The 17773-nt window shown below is 33.2% G+C and overlaps 2 protein-coding genes across 3 annotated transcripts in view; both read right to left on the bottom strand.

The window, feature by feature from the left end:
* Positions 1 to 6078, bottom strand: part of LOC127729204 (vacuolar protein sorting-associated protein 16 homolog) — a 40681-nt gene extending 34603 nt beyond the window's left edge. For both annotated transcript variants that reach the window (XM_052236908.1, XM_052236909.1), the window contains exon 1: positions 5965 to 6078. In XM_052236908.1, the coding sequence (XP_052092868.1) occupies positions 5965 to 6008 (44 nt within the window). In that variant the 5' untranslated portion in view covers positions 6009 to 6078. The remainder of the gene's footprint in view (positions 1 to 5964) is intronic.
* Positions 6079 to 16222: 10144 nt separating this feature from the next.
* On the bottom strand, positions 16223 to 17273 carry LOC127728870 (putative nuclease HARBI1). Its single transcript, XM_052236460.1, has 2 exons — positions 17253 to 17273; positions 16223 to 16735 (listed from the first exon to the last, which is right to left on the bottom strand). Exons 1-2 carry the CDS (start codon positions 17271 to 17273, stop codon positions 16223 to 16225), a joined length of 534 nt encoding a protein of 177 aa, XP_052092420.1.
* Positions 17274 to 17773: the final 500 nt, after the last annotated feature.

The raw sequence follows: 17773 nt of genomic DNA, 5'->3' as shown, positions 1-17773 counted from the left end.
TGGAATGGCTCACAATTGTTGTCAGCCAATCAAAAACTACTGATTCTTATGAATCATATATTTGTATTTCTTTCATTGTTTTGTACATAATTCAGGCCGTTAGTTCTCTCGTTTGAATTATTTTACATTTGTCATTCAGGGCCTTTTAAAGCGGACTACGGGGTATGGGTTTTGCTCATTATTGAAGGCCGTATGGTGACCTAAAGTTGTAAACTTCTATGTCATCTTCTTATTTTTATATGCAATGTTATTATAACAAAATCAATCAATTTTTATTTGTTTAAAGTGAAAAAATTCTTAAATGTAAGAGAAATCCTGTATTGTCAGAAATGACTTATTACAGATTACTGTGTTTCTGAAATTATAAAGTCGTTTTTTGTTAAAGATTCTTGACAGTTTTGACAAATGGCAAAGTTGATAATATGCAAATGTATATAGTGACGTACATATAGCTTCAATTGAGGTAGTGAGGCAACTGTCTCAACCAATTTTTTACCAAGTAAACAAAAGAAAGAAGTACAGAGTAGGATCAAATCAATCACATGTATTCCATAGTATATATATGGAGTGTAGATAGTTTTAATGTACGGCTGGAAAAGCTGCACAGCAATGTTGCATTAAATATACATTGAGACTTAACACCAAAAAAAGGTAACAATGTGTAGACGTCTTTTGATTTGATTTGATTTTTACATGTGTTTCAGAGCTGTCTCATTGACTTATACTCAATATCTCTTTTTTTCATTTTGAAATGAATGATCCTTTTTGTGTCTAATTTAAGTCAGTGAAAATATTCCAGCCTATCAACTAAACATACACTAAGATAGAACAAAGTGGTAAAATGTATATAACAAAAAGCATTAAGATATACAAATGAAAGCATAATACAAAGACAACCACTGCCAAGGTTCCTGAATTGGGACAGGCAACCTAACATGTATAAATGTTGAAACCTTTAATTTTCAATTAGACCATCCTCAAAAATATGCCACAGCACAATTAAGTACTCTAAACCTGTCAGTAAGCAGTGATTTTGTTAGATAATGACTTAGAATCTAATTGAGTTCTATTATACTCAAGCTCAGTTACAGCAGGTGTATTACTTGTAAAATCCCAGTGGCCGAAAAAGAAGGGAGAAAAGATGATACAGGTAACAATTCAACATTTGCATACAGTAAGTATTTTAGGGAATAACCTCCTCAGTAGAGTTTTGACACCAAAGTAGACCAAATAGAGAGACAGTAAAAATAAATGACACCCAGTTGTTGTAATCTGTGCAAGTTGACCAAAAGAACAGTAGATCGAAACCATTATCTTTTGCAGCATAAATGGCTTACGTTGAGAGGGGACTTGTGTCATTGTCCAAAATTAGGAGGAAATATTTCGTTTGTAATTGAAAACCTACTCCTCTTATGGGCATACAGTATATTTTTGTAGCAAGGGCATATAATGATGCATCCAAATTTTATGCATTGCTATTGCAACATTACTCATTAAAAGCATCCAATATTTGAGGAAAAATCAAACTTCATCAAATCAATTATTTTGATAGATAATTAATCATTGTGTTAATACATGGATATTTTTCATCCTTAAAACCAATTTATCAGCATACAAGGATAACAATTTAAAAATTATCTGGCAAAATTCTTGTAGGTTTGCTTTGGGGCTCATTTTTCCCTGACAACACATCATCTGGCATGATCTGCTGTGGAGCTTCCAAGGACTTCTGATGAACATCAAAGGATATGCAGATAAAGTAACAAGGCAAAAACCAATGATTAAACAAATGTTGGTTTAAAAGCTTTTATTTAAGAAAATAAATAGTTGAAGGTCCATTTATCAAGATCTATTCCTTGCCAATTAAGCACTGGTCTGTACAGGTTAATAAATGGGCACATCGCTTTGAGACATTTCAGCTACACTACCACAGTGTTCTCCCCAGGATTTTTGGATAGCACCAGGGTAACGCGTGTGAACAGCTTGGTAAAATGATTCATACAATCAGTTGTGTCGCGTGGTGTCGCTATATTTCTACTTACTGCAGTTTTTATGTCTCTTGTTTAGTTTTGATACTGTGGTACTGTGTTATGTCAGAATATTATTGGTTAAAAAGATCAATAAACAGTTTGTATACTTTTAATATTTTTTAAAAATAAATTAAACAGGATTCATTACATAATATTCATCTAAATTTAAAGTAATTAAATCTTTTATAAAATCCATGATCAATAAAAATAAAATATCATTCAAACAGGAACATATATATTGATAGATATACTGTTCCCAGATTCAAAAGAGAACAAAAATGTTCAATTTAAAAACCTTTCTAGTTTCTAGAAAGGAATTAGTTGTATGTGAAAGGATTCCTGTCATAAGGGAGATATAAAATTAACAAGAACAAAAGGTACAAAATTGTGTAATAATTTGAACCAGTTTCTATCTTAAATTTTAATAAAAAGAATATTTTCATAAATTTTAAAACATTTTGCTATAGATTTCATGAACATGTAAATATTAACCTTTCTTGTCTTTGGTGATAATCAAACATAGATACAGACTTAAAAATATACTGCACTGAAATCTAAATCTTGATTTGTCATGATCCATTTAAAAAGAATTCCCAAATCTATAAATTTATCTTAGGTCTATAGATCTATAAGTAACATATTCAATGTCAACAACAAAGTCTCCCTATTTTCCCGCCTAAATGACAGGAAGTAGATATAAATAGATTTAACATGTGCTTATGGATTAAAATTGCAAGATCACTTCTGCTATTCATTAATGATCATATGGATATATATATCCAGTTTGAAGGTACAGTCATGCATTTTATTTATAAAATAGAATAGATTGCAGTTAATTGTAAATAATCTTGAATATTCTACGTGAACTAACTGGGTCATTTGATCCTCCCCCTTTGAATTACTTGTTGACAGTTTGAAACCGGAATATCATGCAATAACTATGTCATAATTAAAGATAATTTTGACCATGGTTTAATCAGAGACATATAAAACTATAATATAAGTATTGAGCTTACTTTATAATGTACAAAATATGTACTGTCGTGTGTACAACTATCAGGTCAACACGGTTTGTGTTCAAAGTATTTGCCGACTTGTCAGGTGGTGAGTGAGTGAAGCCTTAAAATAGTTATCTTTGATCATAAAGTTATGATCTCTAAATTAAAACACAAAAGAAGTTCATGTAGAAAGTGTTAATTACATCGATTAAATCCAATCAACAAAGGTTAACCTCATAAAGGTAAATCAATCACGTGGTGTAAACAATCCGTGTTGAACTGGTTTGAATTGGTCAAATTTCACCTGGAATTTTATACCGCACGGAAAAGATTTAACAAGTCGTTTAAAACTTTACCGATTTACGATTTTTTAACAGAAAATTTTAGCACCACGGAGAAAAATTATACATCGCAGTAAGAACGATACCACCACGGTGAAAAATTATACATTGCGGGCCCGCGGTCCTTTAAGGGCCTGGGGAGAACACTGCTATCAGTTTGTCCACACTACATGTACCAGTCAAATTTTGACACAGTCGATTTGGCCATACTTTTTCATATTGTTCTTATGCATTTTTTGGTTTAATAGAAGTTTATTTTGAAAAGGAATTTTACTAAATAAAAAGTAATTTGAGGGATTGATAAAAAAATTAAAATGTGAACGCAAATTATCAAAATTATTGAATCAGACATTCTGGGTTCCATTTATGCGGCAATTGTCGGTCCTTCAAAGGTCTACTCAAGCAGCTTGTATTGTTATAATATATTCACCAACTGTAAGATTGTATCAGCTTGATCTCAGCTTGGGTCTTGCCATTTTATATTATCTTGTTTGGTATTTTCACAACAATTACTTGACAAAAGCATAATGAATACTTCAGATATATCATGGCAAACAAATGATAATCAACAGTTAACAAATGATCAGATGGATTATTGTTATTATTACATGTATGATAAGAACAACATTAACAACAATCTTCTTTACCATGTTTACTTTTTAATAATTATCCTATCTTGTTATATTGTAGATTACTTATCATTAACAATCATATTTTTTTATAAAAATATTATTTTTGTTAATAAATTACATTATAAAAATATTTTTATAACATTCTTAAATCAAAACACATTTTTATCAATGCATATAAATTAATGTCAATAATGATTAAAATGTGTTAATTATTTAATCTAAAACAATTATATGGATCTCCTGTAGTTGGTGATCGCAATACTGGTATACTAGTATTGTGAACAATACTGGTATAAAAAATTTGTACCAGTATTGTTTCCAGTATTGTACCAGTATTGTGTTTTTTTTTAAATAAACAATACATATAGGTAATTAATCTTTTATTAAAGGTGTCACATATATATGCATAATGATATTAACATATGACATGACAATTTTATATGGAATGATTGTATGATTAACTGATGATGCCATTGATGGTACACTGTGATTGTAATCAAAGAAAGTTTTAAATCTTCTGATGTTTTTTTCTTATGGGAACTGTACTGTCTCAGCATTTTAACAAACTCTTTACTTTCTTCTATGTTTTCTTCCAGCTCTCTCTTTCCAAGACTCAATAGTATATTTTAGTGAATTTTATATTGACATTAATGCTGTTATAGCTTCTGTATCATCAGCATTGGTATTGTTTATTTCTTCTTCAGATGGCATTTCTGCAACCCCCACTTCCTATATTGATATTTAGGTATTAAGTCAGTGGACTTTCTCTTACGCTTACTAGATTACAAGCTTGTTTAGATAGCACCTGTACGGCTCTCTTACTGTAGGAGTGCTTGTCTAGTGTTAGTATTTGAGTATTTGTACCAGTAGATATATCTGCTACAAATTGTATTGCCCATGGTTCTGAATCAACTGCTTTAACTACCCTTAACATTCATGTAGACAAACTAGTTAATTTGATTATAATCAGGTTCCCCTATTAAGCAACTTTTCATGTTTAATGGATATTGATATCTTTTATCATGTTTATTGTGAAAAATTAATAAGAAAATAAAGACAAACAAATGCATATGATCTTAGTATTAAAATATCTGTAAAAAATATACGATGGCATACATGTAAATGCTGAATTTACAGTGTTATAGTGTAATAATTTGCTTGAATTTATGAAATAATAACTCAGATAATAAAGCTTTTATTTTATTTTATCTAAATTGAATTAAATAAAATATAGAAATATGATAAAATTATTACCAATTATTTATATAATTAACAATTGTTTGAATAAGATGAGTTAATTACAATAATCTTTTGTTTATTTGTACAAGTATAGTAATTATTTCTAACTGGTTGTTAATTGATTTCACAATTATCCTCTATAATCTTTTTGAGTTCATTTAATCTCCCTTTGATCTTCAATATCTAATTTTGCTTAAAATTCATTTTTCATTATACACCTTAAAGTATAGTGAACAATACAACTACAATACTGGTATATCAGTAACGTACCAGTATTGCTGGTTTTTTTTTTAAAGTTACAATACTGGTACAAAATTTTTATACCAGTATTGTGGACAATACTGGTATACCAGTATTGCGATCACCAACTAAAGGAGATCCAATTATATTTTCCTCCCTTTATAACAATAAAAACCATGGCCGAACTGGCAGTATGGCCGAAACGACTGTGGACGGTAAAAAGGTCCTACACCTGGGCACATCCAGTCTATGGATGAGAGGTAAAAATCTGTCTTAATTCTAATGTATTTACAATGATTTAAATAGTAACTATATACATTCTTGATATTTATAAGAATTTCGCTAACACAATTAGAAAAGATGTAGCTAATCTCTATTGAAAATATGCTGAGGCCTCTACTGTCCGACTCCGGAAATTATTTCCTCGAATTTTACTTCATTCTTTATAACAGTTTGAATTTAAATTAGACAATATAAGAATAACCTTAAGTAAACTTCCCCAAGAGGATTCCAGTCGGCAGTTGCCATTAAAAGCTAGTATTCCACACTTTTACACTTGTTAAAAACTGTTTCTTCTGCTTTCTCCAACCGCCCCTTGCATCAATGCAAATAAGTATTATAATATAAAAAACCATTCCGGGCGAGACGCACAATCTGGAAACTGTTAATATGGTTATACTTATTGTTTTATCATTACAGGGGCATATGAGCCGAGGGAGGGATGGGGGTAAGAGAGGACAACTTTGTTTTTGTCACACATTTTTTTTACAACAACAATAATATTGAAAATTAAAAAAATGAAAGAGGACACTGACCTGGGACTATTATACTTAGTATATACACTGAATAACTTCTCTGAGACTGGGCTACAGCAGAGACATATAATACGTATGTATTATATGTCTCTGGCTACAGGTATAGACTAAGGTTTTTTTTTCTACACGGCCTTTAAAATCATCTGCTGATTTTTACCAAATTTTTAGTTACATTTAATCTTTTTAAGTAATTATTTGTTAAGTTATTAGTTTTTCATTATTAATTATGTTTTTTGTGATTTGTTATCATTGAAGTGCCCTCTGTGGGCCCTATACAAGTAACTTGGATGATCTTGGATATGGGTATTTAATAGTTGCCAAATTTTAGATCCTGGCCGGCTACTAGTCCTCACACATCACTATAGTGAGGAGCAATCATTCATCTTTTGTGGGGGAGAGATTTTTTTCTCGGGACAAACGATTTTTTTCAACTTTTAAATAAAAAAAAACTTTCTATTTAAATATTTAAAAAAAAACCACAGATGGTGGAAGATCATTTGATTTCAGATTTAAATTTAAACACCTTTACAAATGATATACTCTTAACAAAAAAGTTTAAATACAGAGCTTCCAAAATCTTTAATATAACTGAATTGAGAAATTGCGTTCACAGCTTGCTACGTATACTTGGATAAGGAACTTGGAAACAGTCTTTTTTACAGATTTGATCTTATCAAGAATTTGTATAGTAAGACTATACAAATCCTTGATCTTATGTAAAATACATTTCTCTTGTGGTTGTGGTCTGTTATCTATTTCTCACACAAAGAGATATTTCTCGTATTCTTTCTAAATGAACATAAATAGAGCGCAATAGCCATGTGTAGTGGTAAGACATCCGCCTAATTCTATAACCGAAGCTGTCTGGTCATGCAGTCTTAAGTCATGGCAAGCACCATTGATACCGTCGAATTGACCGACTATTCTTAAAAGGTATCCAACATTAATTGATACAATATACAGGACAGACGAACCAAGGACAGTGGTCTTAAATACCAACAAATAATTTAAGAAGGCTGATATTCCATGTTGAAGAAAAACATGAAAGCTGTACCATGTGTACATAGTTGTTTCATCCGTATGATTGAGCTATTTCATTGATTCAGATTATGACACAAATTCTATCATTAAACTGATTCTACGGGTCATGTTTTGTTGACCGGCGGTCTGTTTGTGGAAGGGTTGTGTCTGTGTATTTAGTTCTCAGATAATGGATTTGTAAGTGCATCTGGGAGAGTACGACACTAACTTACCAAAAGTACAGGTCACTATTTCCAAACTTCATGCTTAATTATCCTCATCGCAAGGTAAATTCGAGCACCAAGATTGTGTTGTTGTCTCAGGGTATGAATTGCCATTTTTACTGCAACCCACATTGTGTAGATTACAACTATAAAATACTTGATAAATGATTGATTCAGTAGAGGATTATTCAAGGAAATGGACTAAACGCGAGAAAGAATACGTTGATACTCTTTCCGAATGAGTTAAGGCTGTGAGGTCGTTGATACAATTTAGAATTAAAAAACTGAATTGGTATATGAATACTCATAATACACCAATCTTTAAAGAACACTTGTCCTTCGTTCGTGAAAAATATATTGTTGACCCTGCAGATAAAGCCCAAATAACATCCTTTTTGTGTGTAAAGATATTACATAAACTGCTTGGTAAAGGATTTATGTATTGACAATTCACTTGGAAACTCATCAGCTATCCCATCGACACTCACCAAAGAGGAACTCCGGAATAAAAAATAAGACTGCTATAAGTTCCTTTGGAATTTCAACCAAAGATGAAGAACTCGATCTTGCTTCGCTGTACTGGATACCTGAATTACATAAGTGTCCTCACAAAAAAGGAAAACAACAAGTTATGAATGACCTTTTTTCCAAACTATTAACCTCAATTTTATCAGCAATTAAAGCCGGACTTCAGAGTTAGTTTGAAATTACCTACTCTTGGGGCTTTAGGAATCAGAGGTGATATTAAAAAGTTCCAAAGATCTGTTAGAGTACATACAATCTAAGTTCTGTTCTCTTGCAATAGTATACAACATTTGAATTTTCTACCCTTTACACAAGTGTAACACATTCCAACTTAAGACAGTTTGAAAGAATTGTGCCAATTTTGTTTTGTAAAAGAGATTGGACAGCAATTATTTTTTGAGGAAGGGATAAACCATACTTTGACAAATAAACCACTCTGATTCTAACAATATATTCTCTGAAACTGACATTATCAAGATGTTTGATTTCTTGATTAACAACACACTTGTTACGTTTTGAGGAGGTGTTTTGCAAAAAACAATCGACAGTCCTATGGAATTAACTGTGCTTTTCTTCTTGTCGGCTTATACCTTTAGTCATATAAGGCAGATTCCATAAAGAACCTTCTTAAGTAAAATAAAAAGAAGCTTGCCTTATTGTTAAGCTTCCCATTCCACTATTATGCTCTCACTTGATAATTCAAAGTGGTGATTAAGTTTAATACATCTATCCCATCGAACATGAAAGAAAGGTTAACACTGATACAGTTAAGGTTGTCTCATATCTTGACTTTCATCTAGAAATTGACAACGGGTCGGCTGAGAACAAAAAATTTCTACAAAGGATATGATTTCAGCTTCCCAATTGTGAACTTTCCATTTCTGTGTAGCAACATTCCAGCAGCGCGTTCATATGGAGTATATATCTTCGAGTTGATACGATATTCCAGACCTAACGTTTCCTTTAATGACTTCCTTGATAGAGGGTTGCTGCTTACAAGGAGGACCAAGGATTAAAAGTGGTAAAGTTGAAGTTATTCTTTCGAATATTTTACGGACGCTATTGCGAGTTGGTATACCTTTATAGAATATATGTTTCACAGATGACGACGGATATGCCCCAATTGTCGTAGCCACAATTCCCCCTCTTATACTCGAAAATAACATCATCGAATGAGACTTTTTACCGTATTTGAACTTACATGAACAAAACGACGGGTGCCACATGTGGAACACGATCTGCTTTCCCTTTTAAAGCACACGAGATCACCCCCCGTTTTTAGCTGGGTTCGTGTTGCTCATTATTGTTTTCTATGTTGGGTTATGTAGAATGTTGTTTGTCTTTTCGTCGTTTTACGTTTTTTGTCAGTTTGTCTTTTATTTATGAGTTTGAATATGCCTTTGGTATCTTCCGCCTCTCTTTAATATTACTTACATCTCGAGTATTATGCTTTCATCTGTTTCCCTTTTTCTCAATGAGTTTCTAAAATTTTGTATTATAAAAGTGACATAAAAAAAAACCATTTTACTTTTATATTAGGTCTTTCCACTTTTCTTTGAAAGACCTTTTGCTTTTGTTCTCATTATTAGGTCTTTCCCCTATGTTTTTTTCTTTTTTTTTCTTGCCAACATTTTTTTGACATGGCCTCCCCTCGTTTCTTTTGAAGTTATCATGACCAAATTTGGACCCTCATCATGAAATATTACCAGATGACCCTGTGTAGGATTTCATCATCCCCTTTAGAAGAAGTCTCCCTTTTATTTTTTTTACATGCCACCCCCTCGTTGTTTTTGAAGATATCATGACCTTATTTGAACAATAGGTAGATTTCATCATCAAGTATTACCAGATGACCATGCTAATGATTTCATCATCCCCCTTTAGAGTTATATCCCCTTGAACCAATTTCTTTTATTTGCATATAATTTAATTTTGGATGTAACACATCTTCTGATTGGCTGAAAGTGTTTTGTCTATCAGCTCATATACATAATTTTGTCATGTGACCGCGACGTCATCAACGTTTTTATCACGATTTACTCCTTTTTAGAATTAAATTATAAGAAATGACTTTAATCTTTTTTCTGTCTATTCGAAATAACATAAAAAATGTGGTGCACACTTTTAGATAACACACTACGCGGGTTATTCAGTGTGCACCACATTTTTTATGTTATTTCTTCATAGACAGAAAAAGTATTACAGTCATTCCTTAAATATCTTTAAAATTGTTACAGATAGAACCGGTCTGAAAATGGCAATATGTACAGGAACAGATGGCAATGTTAGTTAGGATAATCAATAAATTTGTTATCAACCCTTATAAGAGTTATTTGAAATATTATACACAATTTTTGAAAATTACATTTCGAGAACCGGAAGTCGTAGAGACATGGGCCCTTTACCAATAATCTTCAGTTCGTGCGACCTTTCATTTGCACCAAGGTTCAAAGGTCATAGAGTGCAAAAAGTTTTTGCGCTTAAATTTCAAGCTTTAGATATTAAGAAAACGATAAGAGATACTTGCACACAGCGTATAAAAATATGCCTCTCGAAGGGCTCTACATTTTATACATAGACCCAAAAATGTCTGACCATTCGTTCAAAAGTTACGACGAAAAATTCTTTAAAGTATAGTTTTTTCGTGTATGTCTTTGAAATGTTAACATATACCAACCTTCTATAAACTGCAAAAATGATCAGTATTTTAAGACCTTCAATTTGAGGTCAATGTCAAGGTCATGAGGAAATTGCACTTTTACCTTCAGAGGGTACTATTATCTTGACCCTATGACCTTTTGAAAGGTCAAGTGGTACTGAGTCGAATGGTGGTAGTACCATGTCTCTACGACTTCCGGCTCTCAAGTTCGGTATTGCATAATATATTTGATTAATCATTGTGCCCTTAATGAGCTATGGACTTGCCCCCATAGTGTTGTACTTCATCTGCAGATCATCTTACACTTAGCAGATTTGTATGGTGGCCGGATGCGGCCATTTCGCCCGGCTTTTCGCGTTTTCTGTTTTCACTTTGCAAATGCGAAATCGAGAAATCGAGAAATTGGGAAATCGGGAAATCGAGAAAGCGAAATCGAAAAATCGGGAAATCGAGAAATCGGGAAATCGGGAAATCGAGAAATCGAGAAAGCGAAATCGAGATATCTGTTGTTGTTTTAGAGATATTGCAGTTTGACATTTGAGAGGGGGACAAACTTTCTGAATGTGCAACATCTAGCCATGTGAAAATTTAAGAAATTGAAGAGTTAAATATGGTTATATGTTTGACTTTATACTAAAAACATTTAATGAAAACAAAGAAAAATAATCAGTTTGAAATTTTCATGTTTTACATTGGCTTTTAAAGTTTCATAAGTTCTATTTATAAATATGATATTGCATCATTTTTTGGACCTTGCCAAATGGGGCCATGTGACATATCACATTGAACGTCTAAATGAGCCCTATTCAAAAATGAACATTTTAAACCCCCTTTTCGTCCTAAATAGAAGGATGGGGACATTAAGTGCAAACATTCAAACTTCTAAGATGGCAAGGATGTCGCATATCAAATGAAAGACAATAAAGCGTACATTTCAAATATAAATGTCTGTTTCAAGAAATGGGTGTAGTTGTGTCATTGTGTGCAAAAACTTAATTGTTTTAGAAGGTTAGTTTGTTTCATATAAAATGAAAGGTCGTAATGTATACACTTTAAATATCAAATGCATGTCCCTCAAAAAAAGAGTTGGATGGGGTTATTCAGTACAAAAAATTAAACTTCCTAGAAGATGGAGTTGTCGCATATCGAATGAAAGGTCATCCAGTCTTCATTACAAATATCATACTTCCGATATCGACAATTTAGGTGGATAAGGTCATAAAGAGGCGAAAAGTGAAAAGTTTAAGAAGGTATGCATATCAAATGAAAGGTCGTAAAGAGAACATTACAAATACCAGACTTTTAAGGGAAAGACCTTTTGCTTTTGTTCTGAATATTTTTTTGTCTGCCGCCTGGGATATTTGAAATCAGTATAACTCTTCAACCATACAAGTGAATGGCCTAGGATCTTTCGATTGGAGATCAATGACCTATCCATGACCTTGGAATTGAGGTCAAGGTGAAAGGTCAATTTATCGTTCTAGATTTTGACCATTGCTAAAAATTCATACTGGTTCATTATAAAATTATTAGGTTGGTAGACATGTGACCTTTAAAAAGGTCATCCGGAAGTGACATTATTCTAACCGGAAGTAGCCATTTTCACACTTACATTATGAAACAGTACCTAGAAACCTTATATTTTTAGAATAGTTTGAATTGACAAATCATATGAACCAGAAGTGACATCTTCTAACACTTTTTTTAAAAATCTAATCCTTTATTCCGAAGCATATCCAGCTAATTAAGACATCACGTGACTTTTATGACGTAACAATCCGCCATCTTTAGTAAATAAAGAAATCATAGAAATTGCATAAACTTTGATAAACTTTTAATTTCCCGTTAATTTTACCCGTTTTTCTAACTTTTGCTGCTCTTTCCTTGGTCTTCGAACATAAATCTTTCTTAAAATGTTGACCCTGACGGTTTGAATCTAGTTGAAATTACGTCCCTGATAATTGTAAATATTGCTCTTTTTCTCCTCCTCTGCCCGTTGACTGTATTGTAAAACTAACAAACCTTCGTTTTCTTATACATCAATGTCACAAATTCCTTAAACATGTTAAACAAAAGTATTACTTTGCTGCTATATTGTAATATTTAAAACATACATTTAGCGCTTTTTTTAATAGTTTAATTTGTTGGCAAATTATCGATTTAAAACCATGATTGTTTCGAAAGATGTCGGGATTTTTAAAAAATGGCGGATGTGTCATTATCGTGTTCATACTTAAGATTGCAATAAACAATTAATTTCCCTATAGGCGACAATGATAGCCTTTTTCGAGATACAGACTTTAGAAAGTAGATTTTTTTAACGAAACCTTGCTAGAATTAAAGAAAAATTATTCGGACAGTATTTTTTGGTCCAAAAAATATAGGTTCCCGTGGCTTTTCTTACCTTAATTTGTACTTATATCCCTTGCCTATCCATTTTCAGTGCACTTATTATAAAAACACGTGTTTCATCCTAGCGTTGAAAAGACATCTCAGTTCCGTTAGGGCTGCGGAAAATATATTATTTGCCTTTGGTATAATGCAGAGTGCACGAAGTCTCTAATAATAAAAAATAACGGGTGCACATATCGACCGATCAGGATTAGCCATACTCTTAATTCCAAATAACATGTAATCTTCATAAAATGGCTGCGCCCATAAAATCAAATGGTTTATTGTAACCATAAATTTGCTGATCTCATTATTTTTTTTTTTCGCAAATTTTTTAAGGTTGGCAATGCATGTTTTGACCATGATTATTTTTGTAGTAGCTTTTTTCGAGGTAAAAAAATAATTTTGTTACAGTCCATACATATTATAACATCTGCATCAGTAAAATACAAAAAGGCACAGACATATATATATATAATATATATATATATATATAAATGTAAATAAGTCTAAATTGAAAACAACGTTCAAACCTATGATTGCGTTGGATAAATACCGCAATTTTTATACGTGTGCATGCTAAACATAAAAATGTATATATGTATGCCTCGGAGAAGATTAAAACACTGGGTAAGCGTCAAGTTACATACAGGTATAGATACAAGTCTGGGGCCGTGTCAATGAAAGTATCCTAAGACATGTCCTAAGATATGTCTTAGGACATTGTTTAGGATGGTCTTAGGACGTGTCTGAGACATGTCTTAGGATGTAAAACAAAGCTATCTTAGGACAGTCCTAACTACGATGGTCCTAAGACCATCCTAACATATCTATTTAATTAATAAAATATGAAGTGAATGAAATGAAATATTTTTATGCATTTCTGTATATATTCAAAGGTTTTTTGTTGGTGTTTTTTTAGGGGGGGAGGGGTCTCATCTGTAATGAAAAAAAAAAAACACAAAATAAAGGTTTTAACATATAATAATAGAAACATAATATAAACTGTTAAAATGAAAGAATAAAATTCTTTAAACGATTAAAATTAATTGTCTCAAAACTTTTTAGAGGCTATTGTCGTGCTGCAATTTAACTATATAAACTAGTTTTGTACTTAGGTCCACTCGATTTCAATTCGTATACTGAATCAACATGAGCAAGAAAAGATCTCCAAATTTTTCCGAAATCGAAATTCAAATTATGCTGGCCGAAGTTGAAAAACATAAAGGAATACTATTCAGCAAGCTGTCAAATGTTGCGACAAATAACATTAAGAAGAAGACATGGGATGGTATTTGTACAAAGATGAATTCTTCAAATACCCACCACCAAAGAACAGTTGAAGAAATTCGAAAGAAATGGACAACATATATGAGCAACGCCAAAAAGAAAGTGGCACACAATAGACGAGAGGCAAGAAAGACAGGCGGAGGTCCTCCCCCAGAAGACATTTCCTCCATGGAAGATCAGGTAGTAGGAATTATTGGAGACACGCCTATAGATGGAATAGACGGAGGAATAGATACAGCCTCTTTTAAAGAAACGTCGACGGATTTGTCGATGCCGTCATGTTCATCTTCAAGAAGGAGCTCCTACTCTTCAGCAGATGAATCAGGTAATTTGTTTATTTTCTTATAGTTCTTGTGTAAAACAGAGCGACAAAAGGGGGAGGAGGTGACGACATGATTGGTTCGACATGCCTGTCTTTGAATTTTCTCCGGTCGTGATGGGCTTGTAATGTTTGCCACTGGATGTGATCATCAATTAATCGAATTTTGGCTTGAAATACATTTATTCTTCCCGTTTTGAATGATTGTCCTTTTTAAGATTTGAAATATATTTAATAACCATCTGTTTTTGATTCAACTATTTGATAATACACTGAAAATTAAGAGATGTGGGTGTATATAGACCACAACGTCACACACACACACACACACACACACACACACCCACACACACACCCACCCACCCACCCACCCACCCACCCCCACACACCCACCCACACACACACACACACACACCCACACACACACCCACCCACACACCCACACACCCACACACACACACACCCACACCCACACCCACACCCACACACACACACACACACACACACACACACACACACACACACACACACACACACACACAGAGAGAGAGAGAGAGAGAGAGAGAGAGAGAGAGAGTAATCGCCAAAATATGTCAATCAACGTTATTCTTTTCATGCATTTTGTCGATTCAAAAAATTGTCTTTATGAATTAGCTTAATGTTTAACATTCTATTTCAGAACCATCAATCAGCGGTGCTAGTAATAGAACTACGCCATCCAGAAATATTACCACCACTGCCTCGACCATGGACGATAGTGATTCTCAGCAGCTGATTCAAATTGAGAGAGGAAGGTTGAATATTGAAAAGGAAAGACTGCATGTAGAAAAGGATACACTGAAATTGAAAGAAGAAAAGATGAGGCTGCTGAAGGAGAGACTTACCGTTGAAAAGGAAAGACTTCGCGTAGAAAAAGATAAGCTATCTGTTGACCGCCAACGCCTTCAGCTGGAACAGGCCAAAGAACAGTTGCGTTTGGCCCAACTTGGTATCAGTTTGCATATTCCAGAAAACTCAGATCGAGCAAGTGATCACGAGTGATACATTGCTATTTCTATCATATTGATTAAATATACTTTTTGTCATAGTTTAATTTTGAATAATCATATAGTTATCATTTTAGTAAATAATTTACCTTATTTCCTTTGACAACTATAAGCTATAAGTATACAATGATAATTTCCGTTGAAAACTATAAGTTTACAATGATAATCGCTATACTGGTTTGTTTTGTATACTCTTATTTGTCTTGGACATTTTCTTTTTCTTTTTTGCCATGTCTTTGTCAGTTTTATATTCGACTTGTGAGTTTGAGTGTCCCTTAAGAATCCTTTTCCTTTCTTTTAAACCTAAAAATTGTTAAATTCCTTTGTACCACCAAATGAAATTTTATTGGTAATATGTCTGTGAGATAGTCATCCAGGTATCAGAATACAAGAATACATGCAATGAACAACCCATTAGTGATTAAAAAAGAAGGATAAGAATATTTTTTTTTATCAATTGTTGAATCTGTTATTAATCAATCTAGTACGAATAACTGCACCATCATTTTGGATACCAACATATTGCTGTCCACCAATGTTTCCATGATCTCTTGGATTATCGTTTCCTGGAGGCAATGGAATTCTATTGTCAATACACATGTTGTGTAGAACAACAACAGCTACTATAATGTCACAACATCTAACTGGGCTGTACAACAATGTTCCTGCAGTGGTATCGATACATCGGAAACGAGATTTCAACACTCCAAAACTCCTCTCAACAGCACATCTTGTTCTCATATGGCAACTGTTGTAACGTTGGTCTTGTCTTGTTGTTGGGTTTATGACTGGTGTTAGGAGCCAAGGTCGAAGTGGATATCCACTGTCCCCAAGAAGCCATCCATCGCTTATGTCTCCGTCTTCAAACATTTCACAAAGCCTTGAATTGCGCAATGCAAATGAGTCATGTGTACTACCAGGCCACTTTGCCACAATGTTTAAAAACTTCCAAGTTTGAGTCACAAACTCCCATTACATTAAGCGAGTGGTAATTTTTTCTGTTTACGTACAAGTGTTCATCAACAGCTGGGCTTTTGATACGCACATGAGTACCATCAACAGCACCAATAACATTTGGAAAATTTGAAATGTCATAAAAACCTTGCTTTAAAGCTTGAAGAGATGCTTGATCTGTGGGCATCGAAATGTATTGATTGCATACATTTTTCAAACATTGTGTGACGTCACGTGTAATAGTAGAAACACTAGCTCTAGAAATACGATGGACATCAGCATTAACCAGTTGAAAGCTCCCAGTCGCATAAAATCTTAGGGCTACCATTATTTGTAATGAGACAGGAAATGCATGGGACCTTTTAGTCGGCCTTGCGAGCTCATTTTGGAACATTCCACAAAGTTCTAGAATCATTGGTCTTGAAAGTCTATATTTACGTACAATATCAGCATCGTCCAAATAGTCTAATGGATTGTCTCTGTCCCTAAACACTCTGTTTCGGCGAATATTATTCGCTCGCCGTCTTACATGAACATACACAGCGGCCATATTTGTTGTTTTTATTTCAACTTAGGACATCATAACTCTTAGGACTATCCTAAGACCATCCTAAGACACCTATTCATATATCCTAACTTTAGGACCAAATTTAGGACATATCTTAACTTAGGAGACTTTCGTTAACCTGACTTAGGACTAAGACGTGTCCTAAGACCATCCTAAGACACGTCCTAGTCCTAAGACCGCTTCGTTGACACTGCCCCAGCTGCATTATACAATTATTCAGGTATTACACAAGAAACGTATGCCGAACTAAATTTCCAATACTTGTTCTAATCATCCCGAGTACCAAGTTATTTCCAGAGTTTTAAAGTAATATACGACATATTTTGCTTCCGGGAAATAATTTAATTCTTCCAAATATGATAAAATATATGTTCTGTCACAACACTGAATAAAATACCAGAACCATAATAATAAAAAAAATAAAATATTTATATTTTCAGCTTAATGTTTTAACATATTCATTTTTATGATTTATATATCAA

This window comes from Mytilus californianus, unplaced genomic scaffold (genome assembly GCF_021869535.1).
Source record: "Mytilus californianus isolate M0D057914Y unplaced genomic scaffold, xbMytCali1.0.p SCAF_2, whole genome shotgun sequence".
Classification (NCBI taxonomy): Eukaryota; Metazoa; Mollusca; class Bivalvia; order Mytilida; family Mytilidae; genus Mytilus; species Mytilus californianus.
This window is presented reverse-complemented; position numbering and strand designations above follow the sequence as displayed.

Excerpts from the sequence above, each read along its gene's own strand:
- LOC127728870 (XM_052236460.1), bottom strand. The coding sequence starts at position 17,273 with ATGGCCGCTGTGTATGTTCAT. Across the intron at positions 16,736-17,252 it reads TGGCCGCTGTGTATGTTCAT|TTTGTGACTCAAACTTGGAA; the intron begins GTAAGACGGCGA and ends ATGTAATGGGAG.